This window comes from Phyllostomus hastatus, unplaced genomic scaffold, assembly GCF_019186645.2.
Source record: "Phyllostomus hastatus isolate PE091 unplaced genomic scaffold, TTU_PhHast_1.1 phas_contig_150, whole genome shotgun sequence".
NCBI lineage: Eukaryota > Metazoa > Chordata > Mammalia > Chiroptera > Phyllostomidae > Phyllostomus > Phyllostomus hastatus.
The window spans coordinates 7,128,717-7,152,071 of NW_025333611.1; the positions used below are offsets into that span (position 1 = coordinate 7,128,717).

Sequence of the window (23,355 nt, forward strand, 5' to 3'; positions counted from 1 at the left end):
TTCCAGTGACGCAGGCCTGATCCCCAAATGCTCCTCAGTCTCCCAGCCCTCCACGGCCATGCGCTTACTGCTCTTAAAGACTGAACCCCTTGTCATTTTCTCCTGAAGAGTCACAGTGATGCTTCAAAAGTAAACTCCAACCACTACTTCGGGAAGCCTTCCTTCACTGAGGTCTGGGTTAGCTGCCCCTTCTCAGTGCTCCCACAGTAACTCTCCTTACAGGGTCGTGGCGTAGCTTTTTGTTTTCATGTCTGTCTTCTCTATTGGCATCTGACATCCTTATTCATCTGCATTTGATTCATGCAGATGCAAGGAAGGGCTAAATCTTATTTGTCTTTGTACTTTTAGATTGAAAAATAACTGTAGACATGGATGGATGGATGGATGGGTGGATGTCAGATGGGTAGATAAATGAATGGTTGGATAGCGGGGTGGGTGGATGGATGGATGGGCAGATAGTGGTTGGATAAATGGATAAACTAATGGTTGGGTGGTTGGATGCACATATAAATGAATGAATTCAACAGACAATGAGGCATAAACCTCTGATTAGCTCTCACTCCTCCAGGAAGATCATCGGCAGTGCTACAAACACAAGCCTCTGTTTCTTGAGGCTTCACAGTTCTGGCTGTAAAGCAGCCACTGGGTTTTCGATGTCAATGCTTCCCACTTCTCCAGCAGGAATGCTGAGGAAGTGTGTTGGCCTCGGAGGGAGCTGGGGCACCCAGGCGGGCTTTCTCCCATCGTCAGCCGGGCCTATGGCCCATTTCTAGACCTCAGCTCTGTCCTCACACAGGTCCCTTTCAGTTTTCTCCATGTCAGCTCCACCCGGGCATCACTGACTTACTTCCAGCTTGAACTACCGCAGGAGAAACCCACGCCGGGGCCCAGGGTGTCACAGAGCAGTAGATAGCACCCCTCTCAGGAGAAAGCACATTTCATTCACTGTGTCTAATTCTGCTCAGGAGCCACTTTTAGAGTAGCCACGTGAGAAGTGCACCTTATACAGGGTGGAGACTTCATCAGCTCTTCCAGATACACCTCCCAGACTGGCCTGGTGTACTAAGTAAACATGGGTTAATTCTGGAATGAACTGGAAATGAAATGGAGTACGGAACTCCTTGTGACTCAGAGAACTCGCACGTGGCCCCCCCAAGCCCAAATGGAAAGACCCTGAGGCTTTGGGTTGAAGAGCCCAGCCCAGCCCAGAGCAGCCCAGCCACCCTGGAATCCTCATTCAGGGTTTACGAAGCAGCAGGCAGAGCACAAGTGGCTAAATTTGGTTGTTTTTATTTTTGTCCAGCCACAAATACCGGCAAAGAACTGAAAACGAGTCCTTCCCTTCCTACAGCCAAGCTGGCTTTATTTTTAGCTTTGACTCTGGTTTTGGGCTTTTAGCACGCAGGCAGCAGTCCGCCGGGTGGCAGGATTTTTGCCTAGACCGGAGCGTTGGTTGCCTGAGCATAACTGTCACCAGGCTTTGTGCAGCTGTGACAATAGAGGGTGGTCCCAGACAGACCCACATGGGGACTCAATTCTGGCCTCAGGGACCTCCAAGAGAGTCTTTTCAGGGAGGGAAATGCACTCAGGGTGGAGGGATGACTGCGCTGGGGCGGAGGAGGGGAGGGGAAGGGAGCTGCTTCGTGGAGGGGCTTCGAGTTGCGCGGTGGTTGGGAACCAGGGCTCTGGAGGCAGACCACCTGGTCCAAGTCCTGCCCCTGCCACTTCCTGACACTGTGGCCGAGTGAAGCGCACTCAGCTCCTCTGGGGCTCGGTCCTCATCTTTGAGATGCGGGTAGTAATGACTTCCGCCCCTGAGCTCGGCTCCCGAGATCCTGCCCACCCAGCACGCAGCAAGGCATCTGACACGTGGTTAGGACCCAACACGCACCATTTTTATTCTCGCTGCCATGCCGCTACTGCAGTGCTAGACCCTTCTGCATACCCTGCATCTTGAACACTTACGCCAGCCCAGTGAGTAGGGTTCTTTTGCAGATGGAAAACGGAGGCTCAATGGGCGAGGCAACTTTCTCCAAGTGCCACAGTGAGAACTTGTTGGTATAAGCAGACCTGAACTCTGCCCTAGCCATCCCGTCGTGGGACCACGCCTTCTCTGGGACCAGTGCTCGCACGTGACTTAGAGGGACTTGTCACTGACTGTATGGGGACTGCTCTAAGTAAGGAGCTAGGTGCCTCCTTGTTACAGAACAACGGGGGGGGGGGGCTGGGACAATATACTATTACCAAAAGGAACCCCCCAGGTTCGTTTTGTCTGCCTCCAGAGGAAAGACATCTCTCAATGCCAGAGATTCGTGAAAAGGAAAGGAAATGTTTATTTAATACTATACAAACTTAAAATAGTGACCTAATGTCTTCATCAAAATCCCAAAGTCCCTTAAAACACCCACAAACACACTCAGTCCTTCCTTCCCCCTTTGCCCAGTCTGGGGTACCACATCTCAGGAAAGGAAATAGAAGTCCGTGGCTCAGGCAGCCCCCGGTCCTTCCCAGTAATCTGTCTTGGTTGGTAGGCCTCCTTCGGTTCCCGGCACCTTCAGCTGTGTCGTCAGGATCTCTGCTAAAGCTGGGTGGTGGTGCCCCCTTCTAAAGCTGCAGGGGTCCCCACTCTGGCGAAGTCACAAGGTTCTCTCTCCCAGGGCCGAGGGAGTCCCCACTCAGCCAAAACCGCGTGGTTCTCCCTGCAATGGCTGCCGCGTCTGGGTTTAAATCCCAGCGCCAATCCTCCTCTGCAGCCCCATTTCTGGCTCCTCTCACAACTGGCCACAGCTGCCCGCATTCTGGGCAGGTGTGGCCCTGTGGTGTGGAGCCAATTATCTCCAAGCTCTTCTGGACCCCTATTACAAATCCCTATTTGGGGCTCCCCTCTTGGCTGCACCCTGTTACAATCCTCCATTTTACCCAAAATGGCAGCATACCCACATGGCCTGCTGTCCAATCCCCACTATACATGCAGGCTCGGCTCACAGAGCCTAGGGGTTTGCTTTCTCCCCACACCTGAGTACAGGTTCCCTTAGTGCCACCTGGGCTCACCGAAACTGTAAATGAGCAGACTGGAGCAACCTGGAAGCAACATACTAACCAAACCATTGTCCACAACTCCATTATTCCAAAAGGGCACTCAGAAACCAGTTTTCAGCCAAACCATTGTCACGTCTCTGCTCCCTCCCCGTTTCGTTTCCTTTTCACCTTTTCCAGGCGTGATAGGAGGCCAGTGCCCTCAGGAGGATCGCAGAGAAATTCTCGAGACTGGGAAAACTCCGAAGTCTCACTCTCTTGCACCTGAGGGTTTGGTCTGCCACGGACAATTATCGTCCCACCTGGGTCACCAAAAACTGTTACAGAACAACAAGGGGGGGGCCTGGGATGATATACTATTAGCAAGGACTCCCAAGGGAGTCCCCACTCAGCCAAAACCAAGTGGTTCTCCCCTTCAATGGCTGCTGCATCTGGGTTTAAATCCCCACGCCAATCTTCTGCAGCCCCATTTCCGGCTCCTCCCACAATCAGCTACACCTGCCAGCACTCCTATCTCCTTCCAGCTTCACTGAGCTGCCATCGTGAGTCTGGGCAGGTGTGGCCCCATGTCATGGAGCCAGTCTTCTCCAATCTCCCACACAGGTGCTGTAACTCTCGGGACCTGCCCCCCAGTTACATCTTGGTGGGGAAGTTACTTCCATCCCCCTGGCTCAGACATGGCCACAGCTATTTAACATATCTATGCAACCAGGTAAAGGTTATAGGTATGTTAAATGACCACACCAGAGGTTAGCTGCAAAGCTGTTGCTTTGCAGAACAGCTCTCAATGGCCCTGCTCCATGCGTCCCTTCCCCCAACCCACACCTGGGGCAGGGAGGGTGGGGGCAGGGACATCCTAGTAGTTCCTGGACACCTTGAGCTCTGGACCCCATTCCAAATCCCTATTTGCCCCCCACCTTGGCTGCACCCTGTAACATCCTCACTCTCCTCCCCCTGGCGCTGCCCCTTCCTGTACTCTTCAGTGACAGGAGCACCCAAAGAGCAGATACGGGGGGCGAGCAGAGAACACTGGTCAAGTTCACAGACACGGACGGTGGCTGCCAGGCCCTGGGGGAGCAGAACGGGGCTTGTTGAGTGGGGACGGCATTTCGGCCTCACACAGCAATGGTGTTCCGGAGATCTGTCGTACAACAACTCGAATATGCTTAACACTACTGAACTGTACACTTCGAAGTGGTTCAGATGGTTAACATTCGTTAATGTAATTTTTTTCACCACAACTGCTTAGAAGAAAATTTTAAAAGAACACTGGATCATGCCAGGTGGGCACTGGCAATAAGTGGGGGGGAACACTCTGTAAAGTGTATGTTTATCTAAACCCTGTGCTGTACACCTGAAACTAAGATACAGTAGTACCAAATATAAACCATAAATGAAAAATACAATTTACAGTTCTTAAAAAAATAACAAAACAGAGCAGGGGTGCGGGAGTCAGGCTGCCCCTGGGAGGCCGCCAGTGTGCGTGAGCGCCCGGCCACCCCGCCCCAGGCCGGGGTCTCGGGGGCAGGCTGGCTGCAGGCGCCTGTGGCGGGGCCCTGGGGCCGAGCTGCGCACTTCTGACAGCAGCCTTGTGCTGGGAGCTCTTCAGTGCTCCTCTCAGAGGCTTTGCCCTCTGTGACCTCCTTCCAGTCCCCTGTCCTTCTGAAGTTTTCAGCCATCACCTGGGATAAAAGGGGGGAAATAGCAAAACCCCACCCAGGAAATAATATCTGCCTGGTGTGTGGGGGGAGTGTGGGCTTTGGGGCCAGAAGCTGAGAAGGAGCTCACCTCTTCTACCCCCTTCAGTTTGCTTAGCTCTCAAATGGGACACTGTCGTTCCCCCAGGCAGCCAAATGCACGCCTTGGTTCGCTCGAAGTGGAGAGCTTCAGCCCGGCAGTACACTGCTCTTTTCCTCCAGCAGATTCTAGGGAGTGAGACTCAGAGGGTTCCGGGGACAGGAGACCTGGGGACACTGGTGTAGGCATTTACAGATTAGACTGTGTGAAGGTGCCGGGGAAGGGGGGCGTGGCGGTGAGCCTGGAACAGGGCCTCCTTCTGTGGCAGGAGGTCAGGGTGCGTGGAGGCCATGGCAACGGCTCGATGTCCCTCAGAAAGCAGATGGCCTTCTTTTCTGTGGCACCAGCATGGACCATTCCCAGGGGAGAGGCGAGCTCTGTCGCCCCCACCCAGCGTGGGGCATCCCGACTGGGCTGGGTTTTACCGCCAGCCACACTGCGCACCTCGGCTGCAGTCCCCACCCCAGGGCCGACTGCTTCACTGGTCACGGTGGGGACAGTGCCCGGGGCCCACAGTGCTCTCGGGGGCCCATGAAAACGTTTTAACTTTTTCTAAAATTAGAAGAAAAAAAATGAGATTTCAGGTCAAAGTCCAAGTTATAGCCTATGATATTAGTATATTTGTTTTTAGATCAACATAATAGTAAAATGTAACATTTAATTTTTCTTCAATGGAGGAAGGTGCCCACAAAGGCAAAAGTGCCGAGAGCCCGTGAAGGCCACACTGCAGCCTCTTCTGCTCTGGCGTCCGGAGCCCGGCTGGCGGGGAGTCCCTTGGGCCCCCCGGCCACGGTGACCCTCCCACCTCACCATGTAGGAGCTGGAATATTTTCTCTGGTATTTGCTTTTTAGGGACCCATTTCACATGCCAGTTCGGTCACTTGGCTATAGCTGTCTGGCACACATGGTGAGAAAAATCCAAAAGGCTTATCTGGGTTTCGTGGGAAAGAATGTTGTGATCGTTAGTGATGCATCTCCCAGGCTCGTGACGGGGGAGGGGCGGGACTGTGCTGGGCCCTTGCTTACCAGGGACCTTTGCTCACATGCAGGGTCCGGCAGAAGTAAGGCCTGCTCGAGCGTGGTTGGTGGGGTAATAGTATAGATGTAATGGTTTATAGCTTTAATTCGAACATTTCACCTCAAATGTCCTGTGGTGTGCTTGACTGTGATATTGTCCTAGACTGTGATAGTGTCCTATTACAGAATCACACGCTTATGCTTCTATAATAAAAGGGGGCGTTCTTTGTGCCGCACACTGGATTTCCCACTTGACGAGCCACACGCGCCACAAGATGGGCTTCGCCCTGCCCGTGCCGAGCACCCCAGTTGCAGGGTCTTAGTGCCTGTGGACTGATTGCATGATGTCTGTGAATTGTACACTTGATCCAATGAAACGTCCTCTTGACATCCTTTCGCTGTTCTCCCTCCTTAGACGCCTGAACAAGAACAAGCTCCAGGTCCTCCCGGAACTGCTTTTCCAGAGCACGCCGAAGCTCACCCGACTGTGAGTAGAGCTGCACTGTCTTCTCTCCCTGGTGTCTCGCCGCGCGGTGGTGACGCGGAGTGTGGGTGGGGCTGCCCTCACGCGTGGAGCCCCGGGCTGCGCGGAACTTGGCGGTTAGACCTCACTCGTGGAGACTTGGAGCAGGCGTCCGGGCGCTGTGCACCCCCTCCCTCCAGGCCCGACCTTCTTGCTCCCTTCCTTCAGAGGGCAGCGGCCTACGTGGCCAGTGGGGACGAGCGGCCGTGGTAGTGGACCATTCCTTCGCAAGGAGGGCGGAAACGCCCCCCTTTAACTCGGGTCTGAGCTTACCTCCGGGAAATGCCCTGCAGTGGGCCTGAGGCGAGTGTCCTCACGGGAGACTGCGGTGGGCCCAGAGGGCACGGGTGTGGACCGATCATTTCCACGTCACCACCCTGCTGGCCAGAACTGTCCTGCCTGCTGCCTGCTTCCTACCACTGCCCGTCGGCGAGCCCTGGGTCTGGAGGCCTGTGATTTTGTGGTGACAGGAGGAAACACCTTGAATTTTGCTTTGTCTTGTGGAATGGTCCAGGATATAACTAGGAGGGGAGAGTCGGAGATGCCGCTGTGCATGCATTCCTTGTGAGAGTTTGGAAGCTGACGAGCTGGAGGTTCACGTCAAGGGGGAGATTGTGATTGATGCCTTGTGGGTGTTAGGCAGGCGCTAATTATTGACAGTGAACAGCTCCACGATTTTGAACCTGGAAGTTCTGCTGGCATTGACTAGGGTGCGTTATGGGATGAGCTGGGTTGCTCAAAGCGTGCCTTTCCGAGTGGAGAGCAACACCGGGTCTGGCCGCTTGGCAGTCGGGCAGCGAAATCTGCAGCCTCTCTGGGAAGGCTCTAACCTTCCTGGGGAAGGGCCAAAGTGGTGGCCGCCGTCCACATTCACCGTGGCTGTGTGTTCGATACCTACCTGTGCAGTCAAACAACGCATGTAGTTTCCGGGATAAATTGGGAAATACGAAACACATGTCGGCGTATGCACTTAAGAATGAGCTCTGAATTAGAACCCTATATCTCTGTCCATATCTATCCTTGTAGACGTGGTGAGACTATATACATGAGTGTTTTTCAAAGGGCACTTTGTTGGAACAAGAACAGACCAGCTGTGGCTGGTGTGTCAGTGGTACAGCGACCTCCCTGGCCGTCTCCAGGCCACACCAGCTCTTTGTCAAGATCTCCTCTTGCTGTGTGTTCCATTTCTCCTGCTCAGGCCGCCTGGCTGACGTGCCTAATGTGGGGAAGAATACACCCCCTGCCTGCTCTCCCACTCTGAGTCCACCGTGATGGGCGTGAGGGTGGATGAAGGGCAGCGAGTGTCTCGCAGGGCTGAATGAGCAATGCCAGGAGGACAGACAGTGAAATCACCCTGATTTTGAACTTCCATTCCTCCGTATAGTTCATTCCTGAACCGTTCACCTAACCACCGTCTCTCCACCCAGCACTGCCTGGCACCTCCTCAGCCTGCTCCTCACTGAACAGTGCAGACTGTCTGCTATCTATCTGTCATTTCACCGTCACCTTCTAGGTACACAGAAGGTGGCCAAGGCTGGGGCTGCCGGGGGGCTCTGAGCGAGTGGGGTCGGAGGGGTCTGGTCGCTGCGGGCTGTCAGGTGGGCTGGTCCTCTCACCCACGGAAGCTGCTCCCCGTGCCATCAGCGGACGCCCATGCTGTGCAGGGCGGGTCGTGATCCAGGGGGCATTCTGAGCAATCATAACCTGCCTCTGGGCTGCTGGGGCCAGACCCTGATGGGCGGCAGGGGGCGTGGGAAAGCCCAGGATACTGTCCTATCTGCTGCTTTCTAACTGTAGGAGGTGGGGGAGTCACCTTCCCTTCTGGGTCTAAATATGGTCATCAGGACAGGGAGACACCCCCTCCCCCCTTCCACCTACTTCACCAGGAGCTGTGTCTGATGAGATAACGGTGTACATGTATGTTCTAAGGTTCGAGTGCTGTGTGACTGTAACACCTATTGATACTCCCACAATCCCCATCTTCCCGACCTCAGTTTCTGGACTCCTTTCTCTAGGAGCAATGAAAAAACTAGTGTTTGCTATAAACACTGACATAAATCACACTGAGCTTTTTCTTCAGGCCAGAGAGCTGCACCAGGAAGGCAGGGACGACGTCTGACGCACTCTGGTATCCATCCCGCTGCCGACCCCTGGCCAGGCACAGAGCATGGCCTGCCTAGGCATGCGTGAGCGGGTGGGCGGACAGAGGAGAGACACAAACCTGAGGACAGGGGCAGAGCTTCGGTTCTCTGGTCTGCCACTCATTTATTCCCTCCCTCACTCGTTCAGTACGCCTCCCTGGGGCTCGTTCCAGCCCGGCGTCCGCGCTGGGCGCCGAGCTGCGGGCACGAGATACGCCCAGTTCCCTGTGTGCCCCATTGTGACACTCTCTGAACGGCGGCCAGAAAGCTAAGAGCAAAATAAATTTTTTTTTTATTGAAGCAGCTGTATTAACCTAGGTTTGGGCTGTAATCAACAATCCCTTTTTCTCTCCAGGCTTGATCTTTGATTTTTCTTAATGGCCCTATTGTGTCTTTGTCTTATTTCGTCTGCCGCACCAGGGCCTTTTGGAAAGTAAGCAGGGTACAAATTAGAAATTGGTAATTGCACAATCACGAGCGTGTATACATACGCCACCGGCTCTGTTTTGAAAGAGAACTGCATCTCAGTGGACACAGCAAGCGGCTCTCCAGGGAAAGCCAAATACCGTGCGGCTGCCCACTCCCCAGGGAGGGGGGTGGGTACGCAGCAACTCCGGACACGCCCTTTTCTTGCTCGGTCTGTAGATAAAAACTGTGCAGTACTCAATGTTTATGTAAAAAAAAAAAACACAAAACACCTTTGGAAAAGCTACGGACATGTGATGAGACAAGTTTTGAGTGTTGATGGGAAAGAGAAATAATATTTTTTGAGGACTTTTGTTACTATAATAGTAATGCTAACCAGCAAGTGACAGAAATGCAACCAAAGTTAGTCTCACCCACAGAGAAAATATATTTGTTTATGTGCCTGAGGGGTTCAGCGATGGCTGTGGGTGGCGTGAGGGACAACTAGACATCAACTCGCTGATGTCACTGGGACGCCAGCCCCTCCCTCTGTCCCTGGGAACAGCACACGACATGGCGGTCCAAAGCAGAAGCCCCCAGGCATGTTCATCGAGCACCCCGGCCAGAGGCACCCGGGCAACAGTCCTGCAGAAGGAGCCGAGGGCGGGTTGTTCAAATGGCCACACATCGGAGCAAATCGCTGTTGCCACGAGTCGCCGTCCTCTGAGCGATGAAGTCTGGGTCACGTGTTCATCCCGAGTGTTTGGGGGCGCAGATGTGCAGGGCCTGGGAGTGGGTTCCTTGAAGGGGAGAAGGATTCTGTTATCAGAAGGCAGGGAGGGATGCACACCTGAAAACAGCAGGTGACTGCAGGTTTCTGAGCACCTACTCTGTGCCGTCCCCGTGCGCTCACTGGGCGCTCCGGGCCTCCCGACGGCACTTCCAGGTCAGAACGCCGGCGAACACACTCATGCTACGTGCCGTTCTGAGCCCTGTACACACGACTCATTGATAGTCCTGACCACCCTCTGGGGCAGGCACTGTGATTGTTACTGTTCTGTAGATGTGACACTCATGCTCAGAGAGGTCAAGGAACTTGCCTGGTATCACACAATGACTTAGTGACAGAACCGGGACTCAAATGTGGGTGACCTGACACCGGATTCTGAGCTTCCTCTACTAATATCATCTCCCTGCCTCAAAACTCCCTCTTCATAGGTGAGAAAGCTAGAGCTCAGGACTTGAAGGACGTGCCCAGGTAGCCCATAGGTCTAGGCAGCAGCATTACACTGGACACTGTCTCAGTGCTGAGAGTTGCCCTTCGCACCTGTCCTGCAGAGAACCATCATTAAGTTTACATCCAAAGCTCAGAAGGGTCACCTAACTTACCCACGTTCGTATAACCAGAGACAATGGAGCGGGGCCTGGGACGCATACCTGTGCCGCCACAGAGCCCTCGGTGTTCCACCATGCCACTCTGCCGTGCTGCTGTGGAGAGTTCAAGTTAGGCTCAGAAGGGTTGAACACGGACCTGTCGTAAATGCAGGTGCTTCTCTGGGGCCGTGGCTGGTTACCCCACTCCCACACCCCCCGAGCCAGCACCGGCTGGTCCGTTGATTCCTCTGTGTGCTAGTGGCGTCTCTGTCCTCCCACTCTCCAGCACATTGAGCATACGCCGTGGGATGGACGCCAGAGCGTGGAAGTGCCCTGAGATTTGGTGGTGGTGCCCGTGGTCTGTAAAACACTCGGCAAGGTCTCTGTCAAGCCATGGGCACTCTTCAGCGCCCTCCCATCCTGATGTAGCTCACAGTGTTCTCGTACGTGGGGACTGTGCTCCTGCCCTTTCCCGGCTCCCTGCGGGCTCCTGACCCGAGCTGAGCGTGAGAGATCGCGGTGAGGCGGAAGGGTTAAGAGGCTGCCAATTACACGCCGTGAGACCGGGCAAGGTACTTAGCCTCTGTGGGCCTCAGGTCCTTCCTCAGCACCACAGACAATGAGAGAACCTGCTTCTCTCTGCTGTTGTGCGGATCAGTGGAAGGAACCCGCGGGCCATCTCTACCACGTGACGTGGTTCACGGCTGGTGCTCAGTGAGGGATGGCTGCGGCTAACTTCCGCTAGCTGCCGGGTGGAGTGGTTGGTGCCTGTGCTGGGACTTTTGTGTAAACATCATGCTAGAAACATCTCAGCACCTGGCAAGGAATTCAAGCTCCAAAACAGATGAGGGTTGCGGGAAGCACTTGGAGAGGGAAGATCCTGGTCCTCATGGTGGCTCTGCCACCCACAGCTGTGTGGCCTTCGGCATGTTACTTCGCCTCTCTGGTCCTCAGTTGTCTCATCTAGAGGAGAGGGGCTGGAGCGTGGTCAGTACATGCTCTCTAGGTGATCGGTTTTCTGTGCATCCCTTCCAGCTTTCCCTGTCACCTACACACGAAAGAGGGAGTGAGGATCTCTGGTTATGTGGAGGGTAAGTGGTTAACGTTGGTAGAAATTCTTCAGAAGGTGCGGAAGACCAGGTGAAAACAGTGATTAAAATCCCTGTGCATCTCACTGGACTAGCGAGCTTGGGAGGGGAAGAGGGACACGGCGGTGTACAACTGGTTTCTCAGAGTCTGTCTCCGTCACCTGAGGGTGGGCAGATCCCAGGGTCCTGTTGGCGCATGTCTCCTGGACTCAGGTCCAAAGAGACCATTCAATGCTTGGCAGCCGCTGGAACCCCGAGGCTGAGTGGGCAGTTGTGCTGCAGTGGGGCAGACACCTCCAATTACTCTCTGCTCAGGCCTGCGAGGCATTTGACAGCTTTTTTCCAAAAGCCGCTGGGGTTAAGCCTGCTGTCGCTCACTTGGGTCAGCGGAGTTGCAGGGCCTGGGGAAGTTAATCCCCGGGCAGCCGAAATCAATATGAGACGTGGCTGACCAACTTAGCCCCAGTCACTGGGGCTCTTATCTGCGGGGCGATGTCTCTCCCAAAGCCGCAAAGGCTGGGAGGCCGCGGTTTCCAGGGAACTTGCTTCTAATGAGCGAGCCTTCCTCTGATGCCCCATGTCTGCTCACTTGCACCTCTCTTCGTGTTTACTGTTTTCTGCTCTTATCATGGCCGTGTGTGTTCACGTCCTACATCCCCGACGAAACTGGAAGCTGCGTGCCGCCAAGTGCGCTAACGTCTCTTTGGGACAGCCCGACGTCAGAGCAAAGAACGGGGCCCCAGGAGCCGCACAGATGTGGGTTAAAGTCCTGCTCTCTGTGCCCCTGGGCAACGGCCTCCGCTCTCTCCGTCTCCGGTCGGTGGCCTGTGCGATTGGACGAACCATCACGGCTCCTGTGACAGTTTGCTCGGGCGGCCAGGACAAAGCACCGCAGACTGCGTGGCTTAAACAGTCGGGCACTTGAAGATCAAGGTGCTGGCAGGGTTGGTTGGCTGAGGCCTCTCTCCCTGTCTTGCTCTTCTGTAGATTCTCTAACTCGGTCTCAGGTATAGACGGCTAGATACTATATTATCCCCAGTTTAGAGATAAAGAAGCAAGAGCCCCAGAGATCCAGACACGCTTCCCAAGGGCGCAAAGCTGGTAACTGGCAGGATCAGAATCCAAGCCCAGCTGGCCTCACTCCAGAACCCACACTTCTAACCGCAATGTTTATTCGACGATCGTGAGAAGGTAATGAAATGGAAGCTCGTTTGTGCTGGTTCCCTTCTCTCTCTGAAGCTCTGGATGAGCCCAGATTGGTGAGCGACTGGGGCCCTGGACCTGTGGGCAGCACCTTCTGCTGCCCGCAGATTCCTGTGCAGCCCCTCGGTCTTCCAGTCCCGCACTGAACGCTAAAACATAAGTACATGCAATATGTGTCTCCATAAAACTCTGCATTGATGTGAAACAGTGCCATAAAAGTGAAAAACCAGCAGAGAAAACAAAAACCATGCTGCTCAGTTTTCCAGCAGGGTTGTTATCTGATGCGGTGAAACGATGATAGGACGATGGGAAAAGCAACCCCCTCCCCCGGGGGCAGGGGCTTCCGAGACCGCCTGGAGCTGGGCCCCAGACACCTGCCGCCCGCCGGGCTGGCCCCGCCGTCGGGGGCACGGACGGCGAGACCAGCTCACCGTCGCAGACATGGGGTCACTTTTTCCAGGGGCACAGCCATCGAAACCTCATGGAAAATGTCCCTGCAAACTGGTGCTCCATTTCCTTCCCCCCCTCCGCCCCCCGAAGCCCGACCCTGCGGGGAGGACAGCCTCCGGCGTGCTTCCTCAACGGCAAGTTTCGTCCCTTGCTGGGAGACAGGTCCAGCTTCACTCCACGTGCGGGCAGGTCGGGGATTACAGTGGGTGCCACGCTACTCTCGGGGTTTCTGTTTCGTGTGAGTTGCGCTCTGTCTTCAGTGCCTTGAGCTGGAGCCAGGATTGGAGGCACGGAAGGTTTCTTTTCCCTTCCCCTTCATTTGAGGTTGATCCAGCTGAGCACAGTCGCCTGTCGTCTCATCCACAGAGTGATTGTAAGGTTAATACCTAGAACTGTCTTGTAGACTCATACTGTAGGATTTCGGGGCTAGGATAAAAGTTCCCCAGGCCAGCATTTCTCAAACTTGACCATGCCTCTGAATACCTGGAACCTTGTGAAAATGCAGACTCCAGTTGTGGAGTTCTGGGTGGGACCCACAAGTCTGCCTTTCTGACATGTTTCTGGGTGATGCACACTTTTCAGAGCAAGGATCTAGGCTACTGTGGCTCTCAAACTGAGCTGCAGAAAAATACCCCTTGAGGCTGGTTAAAATGCCAATTCTCAGGTCCTGTGCCCCAGGACTCTAGTTCAGTAGATCTGGAATGGACCTAGGGATTCGACCTCGTAAATAGGCACCCTGGGTGACTTTGGCGTGTGCCATCTATGGGGCACATTTTGAGAAACACCAATCTAGTACAGTCCCTGTTATTTTGTAGATTTGGGAGCAGGGAAGGAATCAAAACTCTCTTGAGCACCTACTATGTGCTAGGCACCTTATGCATATACCATCCATCTTCTTTGGGCCTCCTACAGGTAGGTATTTTTATGCCCACTACACAGATGATGAAAGTGAGGCTTGAGGAGTTTAACTCACTAGGAATAAACCCAGGTCTTTATAAACCCCAGTTTTACATTTTTTTCTACTTAATCATGTGCCTCCTGTGAAATAAAGGGAAGAAAAACAAAATTCTAAGGTTCAGCATTTGTACTTTTATGCTCATATGGGCATGTACGGACACACGCACCATCTGAGATCTAGGGTATAGAGACTTGAGACACTGAGAGAGAGAAATGTGTAGACTGAAATGCATGTTCGCAAGCAGCCCTCTCTAAATTCCCTACCACGTATCCCAGACAGAGTTGGGCTGTACATTTTCAAATTCTTCAGCTCTTTGGGCCAACAGAACGATTTTCTGAGGTGATCCAGCAATGGTTGAACTGAGAACCTTCTGCCAGCTTGGAAAGTTTTATTTTATTTTTTTTAAGAAAGAAAGAAAACCAAGCTGTGACTTTACAATGCTTTGGAATTACAGAATGTGCTTGTAATTTTTACAATTCTGCACAGACTTCTCTGCCACATCTGGTCGATATTACCGGCAGGGATATATGAGGGAATAAACCACGGGCTGGAATGTGAAACATCCCACAAAATGAGTTTCTTATAGGTTGCTGCATAAAACATTTTGAGTCTCCCTCTCTTTGGAAGGGTGGCTTAAGTGATTTCATAGATTTAATTTCTGTTGTTGTGTGGGTTTTGTTGTTGTTGTTGTTGTTGTTGTTGTTTGTTTCAAAGGTAAGGCTTTGTGCTGGTCTACTTGGTAGGGGTTCCATGATAACTTTCTGAAGATGTGTGCAAAGGGTTCACCCTTCCAGGGTGATGCCAAGGATGAAGGTGAGAGAAGCCATCCTTGAAGGAAGTCAGACCAACCTTTGCTGAAAAGCTCTGGCCACTGTAACCATGGTGAAACGCCGGGGCCAACTGAGTTGTTCCAGAAAAGGAAAGGATTCAGGGAGATGGGTTGGATGTGTATGTGCTCCAGAAAACCTCCTGAATCTTAGCGTGGGTGCCCCATTAAACTGCGGGGAGCAATAAGACCTCCCCTCCTCACAGATTCCGCCGAAAGCCGACACGCATCCAGGTGTTCTCTCTACTGTATACAAAACACAGAGTTGGTGAAGTGGAAAAATAAAACAAATACCCAGCAAATACCTGGAACTCAGTCCGTTCCTTGTTGGAGGCACTCTTCTGCCATTCCCAGGGAGAGAACCGTGAGAGCAGGGACCCTTAAAACATTCACTGAAGACCTACTCTGTGTGTAGGCACGCACGTGCGCAAGTGCACGCTGCTGCAACGTGCTGGTGGTTAGGATGCTGAGTACAGGATGAAGACATGTCTAATCCGAGCCCAGAGGGTGTGAGCATGGGCTCCTCGCCACCTGGCTGCTTCTCAGGCTTCCTTGGCCGGGACCCACCTGCGGGGCTGGAACGTTCTGCACAACGCCATGTGCTGCTCTCGGCACCCGGCAGCATGTGGTGGAGCCGGCCGGCCGGCCGCAGCAGGACTGTGTGGCCCTCACTGAGGGCGCCCGAATAAAGGCTGCTCTCCAGCAGCAACACAGCCCTTTGTTGAGGATGCCAACCCTCCTCTACAAAGGGAATTGACCGAGTTCCCGGTGTCAGCTTCACCCACATCCTGGGGAGCTCATTCTCTGTATCTGGAGTTAGAGACTGTCCAGGGAATTGAAAAGGTCCAGGAAATACCACATTGTACATGGAAAAGCGTCAGCCTTTTGAGGTGGGCGGTCCCCAAACACACATTCTTCAATTGCCTGGATGATGCAAATGTGCCCACATCTAATAATCTTGAAATATTTGTTCTTGAATCACATTCAGCATCAACAGAAATATTTCTAAAGAGCCTAATCATCTCTTATTTTCAACGAACATTTGGGAATCTCTTGAGAGGACAAATAGCATTTTAATTTGATGCCCCAAATTCTAGTGTAATTTCAAATCACACTCACACACACAAAAAATCAGTCCGTAACTTTGGCTTTCTCCTGGCTTTCTTATGGGCTCAGTACCCTGGATGCTGAACATTAATTTCCATTTGTAAGGTTTGCAGTCCATTTACAAACTCCTGGAGATTGAAGCTTGTAATGAAAGTGTTGACACAGTATTAACAACAGCAAAACTGTGATAACACGGTACTGTCCAAACCAAATAGAAATGGAGAAGTTTAAGTAAATTTCACGCTCCATGCCTGAATGTGGTGTGCTGGACCTGGGTTTTTGATTCATGGTTTAGAATAATATTTTAATGTTTAATTCATGATGTTTCTCTCTTCCCATCATTCTTTCTCTAATTCTACTCACCCTACTTAGGGTGATGAAGCCTGCTTGGAAGTCTGGCCTCGCCTTGATCAGGGCTGCCTGGTGTGGAGCCAAAAACTCTCCCTGCGGTTGGCCGAGTGGCGTATTCAGCTATTGAACTGATGCTTTGGCCTCTCATTGGTGTGTCTAGAGCTCTGAACTCAAATTTTTCGCCAGTGAGTCAGCTTTCGATTGAAATATACGTAGAATCATGCCAACATTTCTCCTAGCGAAGGTAGCATCTTGACTTTTGAGGGTCAAAATGCTGCGTCGAATGGAGAAGACTGCATTTCCAAGAGGGTGAAAGGGTGACCAAGGACTGACCCCCTCCCTCTCAGTGTCACTTAATTTGGGATTCAGGGAAGTCCAAGCTGTGGATCATGATGCTCAGAGAGACCTAAATTTAATAATTTTTTAAAATAAAAATCAATGGTAAAAACATAGAAAGAAATACTAGATCATTGATTTTATTAATATCATGGCCATAACCATCTCCTTCCCGTGTCTCTACATTAACTTCTCTCTTCCTTTTCTTACAGCACATGCATGCAACATATCACACGCATGCGCATAAAACCGTCTCCCTGTAGTAGAATCCCATACAGGTAAATGGCGATCCTTCTAGGCTGCTGAGTCAACGCCCAGACATAATTTCACTTTAGTGCAAGATACTGACTTTTAAATTAGCTCAAATTATTGAGCAACACTGTGAGGAGAGTCACAGGGGTCAGAAAGGGTGTAGTGGTGGTCCAAGGGGGAGATGCTTTGTCTCTTTGGCTCGTAAGTGGTGTGTTTGGTGCCTACAGATGGTAGTAGCAGGTCTACTACCGTCACAGACGGCAAATTATCGTTGTGAGTGTTTTTGAATTCCCAGAGAGCGCTTCTCTTTTCCCTGGAAAAGATGTGCAGGGTCAGTCAGGCTTCTACCCGAGACCTTCTGGGACTGTGATTCCATTTCACAACACAGAGCAGATCATTGTCAACCACCACTTCCCAGGGGCCCGGCCATCGAACAGAAACATGTTAGGAACTAATTGTTATGGCTTCCATTGCTAATGGTGTTCTCTGCAGATCCTCTTCCCCTGTGCCCAGAACTTCCTTTATTTAAATGAGAGTGAAGGATGAGAGATCATTAGGCCTAATGAGGCCGGAAAGCAGCAGCAGCAGGGAAAGCAGAGGGGCCCAGGGAGCACTCTGCTCACCGGTTTCTCTGCGAGTGGACGGTCCCCATGTGGGGAGCCACACAGCAGTGCTGCGGAAGTTGGGAAGAGGCCTCAGCTCTCTCTGCACTGTGCATTATGGGTTTGTTCAGCGCCCTCCGTCTCTGCTGCCATTACCCTAGGCCAAGGCACCATCCTTTCTCGATTAGAGGACTCCCCTACTAAATCGTCCAGCTTCTTTCTACCCACATTCCCTCTGCATCTATCATCAGTCCACTAGCCGCCATGATTGTTTTAAGGCAAATCAGGTCTCCACACTCCCCCATTTCAACCACACCTTCCTAAGAATAAACCCAAGCTCCTACGTCACAGAGTCTGGCCCTGTCACTCTTCCTGGGGCCATCCGAGGCCACTCCCCCCACATCCAATGGCAGCTTCGTGGGCCTTCCTCCTGGTACTCGGACACTCCCGTGTCTTCCTCAACTCAGGGCCCGGCCTTGCTGTTTTTTCTGCCTGGAACACAGTGACCCCACATGTTGTCATAGCCAGGTCCCTCTTACAGTTCAGGTCCTGGCTGAAATGTCACTGCCTCAGAGGGCCTTTCCCAACCTTCCCAACCACCCTGTGGACAACGGCATCCCTTCCTTGTCACTGTCTCTCACGGGACTCTGTTTTATTTTCTGTGTGTCACTTACCACTGCCCGCAATTCTAGCACTCATCTATTTGTTCATTTGTTTATTTTCTGCTCTCCCACCCCCTGGTGGAATGTAGGCTTCTGGAGAGGAGGGATTTCTGTCCTGCTGTCTCTATAACTGCCTGCTCCTGCGTCTTGCACACAGTGGGCACTCAGTAAATATTTTGTAAATGAGTGAATATGAAAAGGAAATCCACCTCTCCAAAGCCTGCTTTATCCTCTCAATATATGGCCAAAGGTGCCTTGTGTTCCAAACAAGAGCTTAGTCCTCATTGCCCCAAAATAGCCCCAAGTGACTGTTGACTGTTTAAAAGCATATGTACACACGTGTGCACACACACACACATAAATGCATGTGCACACTCAACAAGCACATGCACAAAAGTGAGGATAGAACTAACACACAGGATTTTATTCTCCAGTATCAGGACTACATTTATTCTGCTCTTTGCAAGACAAGTGACTTGGGTTTAAAATGTAGAAGGACGCTGCTCCAGGATTCTGAGTGGGCCCTGATGGGGTGATCCCATGCACACACACAGGTGGGCCACGCATCGGAGGTGAGCTGACTTCAAGGGCCGTGCGTGGTGTGTGACTTCATGCTCCCGCCGAAGAGGGCGAAGCGGCCCGGGCCAGGACGCTGGTGTGTGCGCGCCGGTGCCCGAGACTGGGAGCCGGGCAGGGAACGCGGTCTCCGGACGCTCGTCTCACAGACCTGGAGCGACGGTGTGTGGTGCAGTGGAACGGAGGACAAGCTGTGTTTCCCTCATCCCTGGGCCTCGTTGATGTTTTTAACTCCTAATGGACATCGAGAGAGATTTTCTAGCTAAAAAAAAAAAAGACTTGTGGGGACTCAACAAAAATCAAACCTTAGTCTAAAAAAAGCAAAAAGAGAATATATTACACTAATTTACTAAACATCAACCTAACCCTCCAAATTATTTGTTTTCCTCGATCTAAGATCTAAACCAGAGGTTGTTTTAAAGACATCTGGTGAATGAGCCCAAACTTGAAGTGAACCGTGTCTTCTAAAATAATTGAACCGGAACCACACTGGGACATCAAAATATTAATGTTTTCCAAACTGACTCTAAGTCTCTGGCTGGTGTGCTTGCCTCACCAAACTGTATTGCTTATTTCCCTTCTCCCCCACCCAGCCCCTGCCCCGTGCTCTTTTCTCCTTTCTGCCAACCTCAACAGCGGGCCGGTCCCCCCGCCCACACTGGGAATGCAGGCCTGTGAGACCCTTCACTGCTCCCTGGATGGAGAGACGCTGCTGGTCTGAGCCCTTGACGCAGCCCCCACCCATAGTCCCCGCCCCGAGGAAGAGAGGCTGTGTCTTTGCAGTGAGGGTGTGCCCAGGAGAGGAAGGGGGCGAAGGGAAGATGAGTGGAGGGATGGAAGCAAACCCGGAATAAATAAGAGAGGGACGGAGGGAGGAAGTAACCCTGAGCAGAGGTGGTGAAGACAGAGATGCTGTGACGGGAAAAGGAAGGAAAGACAGGAGGCCTCCTTGCGGGGGAGTATATCTTAGGTCTGTGTTTGTCTCTTTCTTGTTCCTCCTGGGCAGACGGGAAACCTTCTCATCACACGTGTGCCTCTCCATTCGGTGCCAGGCCCTGTGTAAGCTTTCATCTGTGCCACCACCCTCAGGAGGCAGGAAGCAGCGCGTTCATGGATTGCCAGAGCCGAATGGTACCTTCCGGAAATTCTAGACCAATGCTTTTGTTCTACAGTTAGAGGAACTGAGGTCCAGAGCAGTGGGAGACTCACATGCCCCAGCCATTAGCTTCCTGGTCTGGTGCCATGGGCACAGCCTGAAGATTCCTTTTTACCTTGGCTGTGATTTTTCATTAGGTGACAGGCAAGAGAAACCGTGGAATAAGGATTATTGGCTTACAAAGGATTAAGGATTGATGTTTCCAGGGGTCAGGCTGGCGGGGGTAGCAGTTTATCTTTTAAGAAAAAAGGATTTTCTTTTGAAAGAGGTAATACTGGTTATAAATTTGCTCATCCGAGTAAGGCTGAGCCGTTTTTACCTATGAAAGGGTTGTTGGAAGTTCTGTAGAAGCATTATGTGGTTATCGACATAACGTACTGCGGAGGGGAGTTGAAAGGGCAAACCTCGCAGGAGAGCCATTCCAAAAAAAGCAGTCGACAGAACAGACAACCAACGAGGAGGAGGAGAAGCTGGCTCCCTAAGGCTTCCACGCTGGCGTTGGAAGAAGGGAGGCGCCGTCCGTGGGAAGTGAGGACAAGGGGAAGTCTTCCTGGAGTGGCCTGCTGGGGCTGCCTCTCAGAGCCTGCGGCCCTCCGGCGGACAAGCCCCGGCGCACCTGAATTTCCTGCCACTGTCTAGGAATCTCAAAGTTAAAAAGCTGAAGTCAGCTTGATAGCAGGAGCAGCAGCAGCAGCAGCTTCCTTCCCGTCCCAGTGAGTTCCCTCCCCAAGGACACGTCTTTTACCAGGAGCCCGTGCATGGAAAAGAGAAGACCCCAGCCCGTGTCCTACAACCCAGCGGACACCGGGAACTGACCAGGTTTTCCTAGGGCTGGGGCACTGCCCCCTGCTTACCTGTCACATAGAACCCATTTACCTGCAGCGAAATAGCCGGGCTTCAGTGTGGAGTCCCAAATTGCCATGCTAATGATGGCAGCCCGCCCCTCCCCAGAAGCGCTGTGTGCCCGGCTCAGCATGAGGGACTTCGGCAATATCTCTTTCCAGTGATATAATTTGATTCCGCCCCGGGAGGCTGCTCCGGTCCTAGCTCACTTAGCACTAAATCTCCCGCTGGATACTCTCATTACTTAATCTTCTCAGGCCCCAGACCAGCCCGGCCTCTTATTTATTTATCTGGGGCCCTGTTTACTTCCCGGTTGTAAATTACCTCTGGCTCCTGGCCCTCTGATGGCTGCAGTGATAGACTAATAGCTCGGAGCCACCGCGTTTGCCTTGTGTGATGAGGCAAATAATATGCTTAACTTATGGGAGAGAAGTGCACCCTCCATTGATTTCAGTGGGAGGAATATCACTCAGGGGAAAGGGCCAAATCATTTACCTAATGGCTGCTGGTGGAAGCGGGCGTAATTACGGACAGAATTACATGAAACAAATTGCCATGCCCATGAATCTGAACCTTCAGTTTCTCAAAGGCGGGGAGGAAGTTCGACGCTGGCACAGGTCCCGCCTCTCTGAGCCCATCCAGCCCACTGCCGCCAGCTATTGTAAATAAAGTTTTATTGGGACACGGCCACACCCACTCACGTACATACTCTCCGTGGCCCCATCTGTGCTCCAGTGGCCAATTTGCATAGTTGTGACAGAGACTGCGTGGCCTCCAAAGCCACAGACATTTACTCTGTGGCCCTCTATACAAAAAAGTTTGCCGGTTCTTGCTCTACCAGAAGAACAACCTCCAAACCAGTGTTTTATGTAGAGATGGAGAGATTGATTTGATCACTCCCCTTAACTCTGTTCTTTCAGACAATCCATTCCCATGGCAAGGAAGTTCGAAGGGACCTGGGATGGTCATCACTCTGTAGCCCTTCATCTAGTCACGTGGCTTCCCTCAACACCATGCGGCTTAGTAGGTGTCATGAGCCCACCTGACAGAGAGGAAAACTGAGACTCTGACAGGTGGGGCGCTTCACCCCAGGTCATTCGGTGAGGACACTGCAGAGCTGGGATGCATACCTTGCCTCTCTGTCTTCTTTGGGCTGAACCTCTCTGCCTCCCAAGAGAAAGAAGGGAGCAGGCACGGGCGGTGGGGGACGGTTTCTCTAGGCCTGGCCTGTCTCTGCAGAAGGGCTGCTGAAAGGGGGCGTGTGAGCAGCCAGATTCCAGGAGACAAAAGCTCGAGGAGAAGCGAGGGGATCTTGTTTTCTTTAATCCACACTCTCGGTGAGGTAGGTGGTGGAGCAGACCCAAGTACTTGACCCTGTTGCGAAACCCAGCAGTTGTTTGCCGGGCAGCAAGAGAAAACCGGAGAAGAAGACCTGTGTGATACAAAGCTTATTTCAGGGCCGTTGCTGCCTGAGCGATGCCGCTCGCCAGAGAGAGTGTGGTCCCTGCGCTTCTTTGTGGGAGAGGTGGGGCCCCAGCTCTGCTCTGACGGGGGCGGAAAGACAGTCTTGGTTCCCGCACCCTCTGGGAGCAGTTCTTTGGGCTTTGGGGCAGCCTGGAGTTGATGTGGATACTTAAACAACTGCAGCAGGGGTGTGGAAGGCGGTGGTGTGTCCACAGGCCCACAGTGTCACCAGGCTGTCCGCTGCAGCGGTACAATTCTCAGAACCAAAAGCACCTCTTGCAAAATTGCCTTTGGGCTCTGGACCTGGGAAGACAAGGGGCATATTGGAAATAACAGTAAACACTACAGTGAGGTAGCAGCAGCTACCATTTGGTCAGTGCTTACAAAGCACCAGGCACTGTTCTAACCCTGTAATCTCTCTCATTTAGTCTTCATCACACTGTGACGTGGGTACAACTCTTCCATTTTATTGAAGAGGAAATGAGGCTCAGAGATGCTAAATAACTTGTTCAAGCTAATGTGTAAATGGTGGAGCCGAGAACCCAATCTGCCTGACAGCCCAACCATTCTCCGTGTTGGGGGCGGGGGAGCCACAGAGGCAGTCCCACCACTGCAGACCAGCTCTGCCGAGGGGGTGTGTCGTTTCCTTTTCTGGGCCTCTGCTGCTGCAAGTGCTGTCTGACCTCTTCGTATAGAGGCGCTCGTCCTAACATGAGGACCCCCCCATGCCCTCCTCTAAACCTAATTATCTTCTAAAGGTTTTACCTCCAGATACCTTCGCAGTGGAGATTAGAGCTTCAGCATCTGAATTCAGGTGTGGGGGGGAGGGGGGAGGCACAAAAATTCAGTTCATAATAAATGGGAAATAGTGCTCGAGGCAGATGTCAATTTTTATGGAGCTCATGACCTTGGAGGTGGTTGACACAGAGGATATGAGCATCAGCTTCTACATCTTTGTAGATGTGCAGTTAAAGAAAAAATATCCTGGGACATGTGCTAAAGAAAATGTGGAAGGCTTCTTGATCGCGGGACTTGTCAGAGCCTTTACCTTGTTAGTATGCATTGTGGATTTCCAGGAGGGGAACATACGGACGCAGCTAGTTCCCGTTTTTTTGACCACCGAATCTGTGTTGGTGACACATTTGGTGGAACTCGAGCTTTACTGGACTGGTGCTGAGAAAATATGAG

General features: G+C 52.3%; 1 protein-coding gene across 2 annotated transcripts in view; it reads left to right on the top strand.

Moving 5' to 3' along the window:
• Positions 1-23,355, top strand: part of SLIT3 (slit guidance ligand 3) — a 517,665-nt gene that overhangs the window by 90,915 nt on the left and 403,395 nt on the right. For both annotated transcript variants that reach the window (XM_045824010.1, XM_045824020.1), the window contains exon 4: positions 6,266-6,337. In XM_045824010.1, coding sequence (XP_045679966.1) covers positions 6,266-6,337 — 72 coding nt within the window. The remainder of the gene's footprint in view (positions 1-6,265; positions 6,338-23,355) is intronic.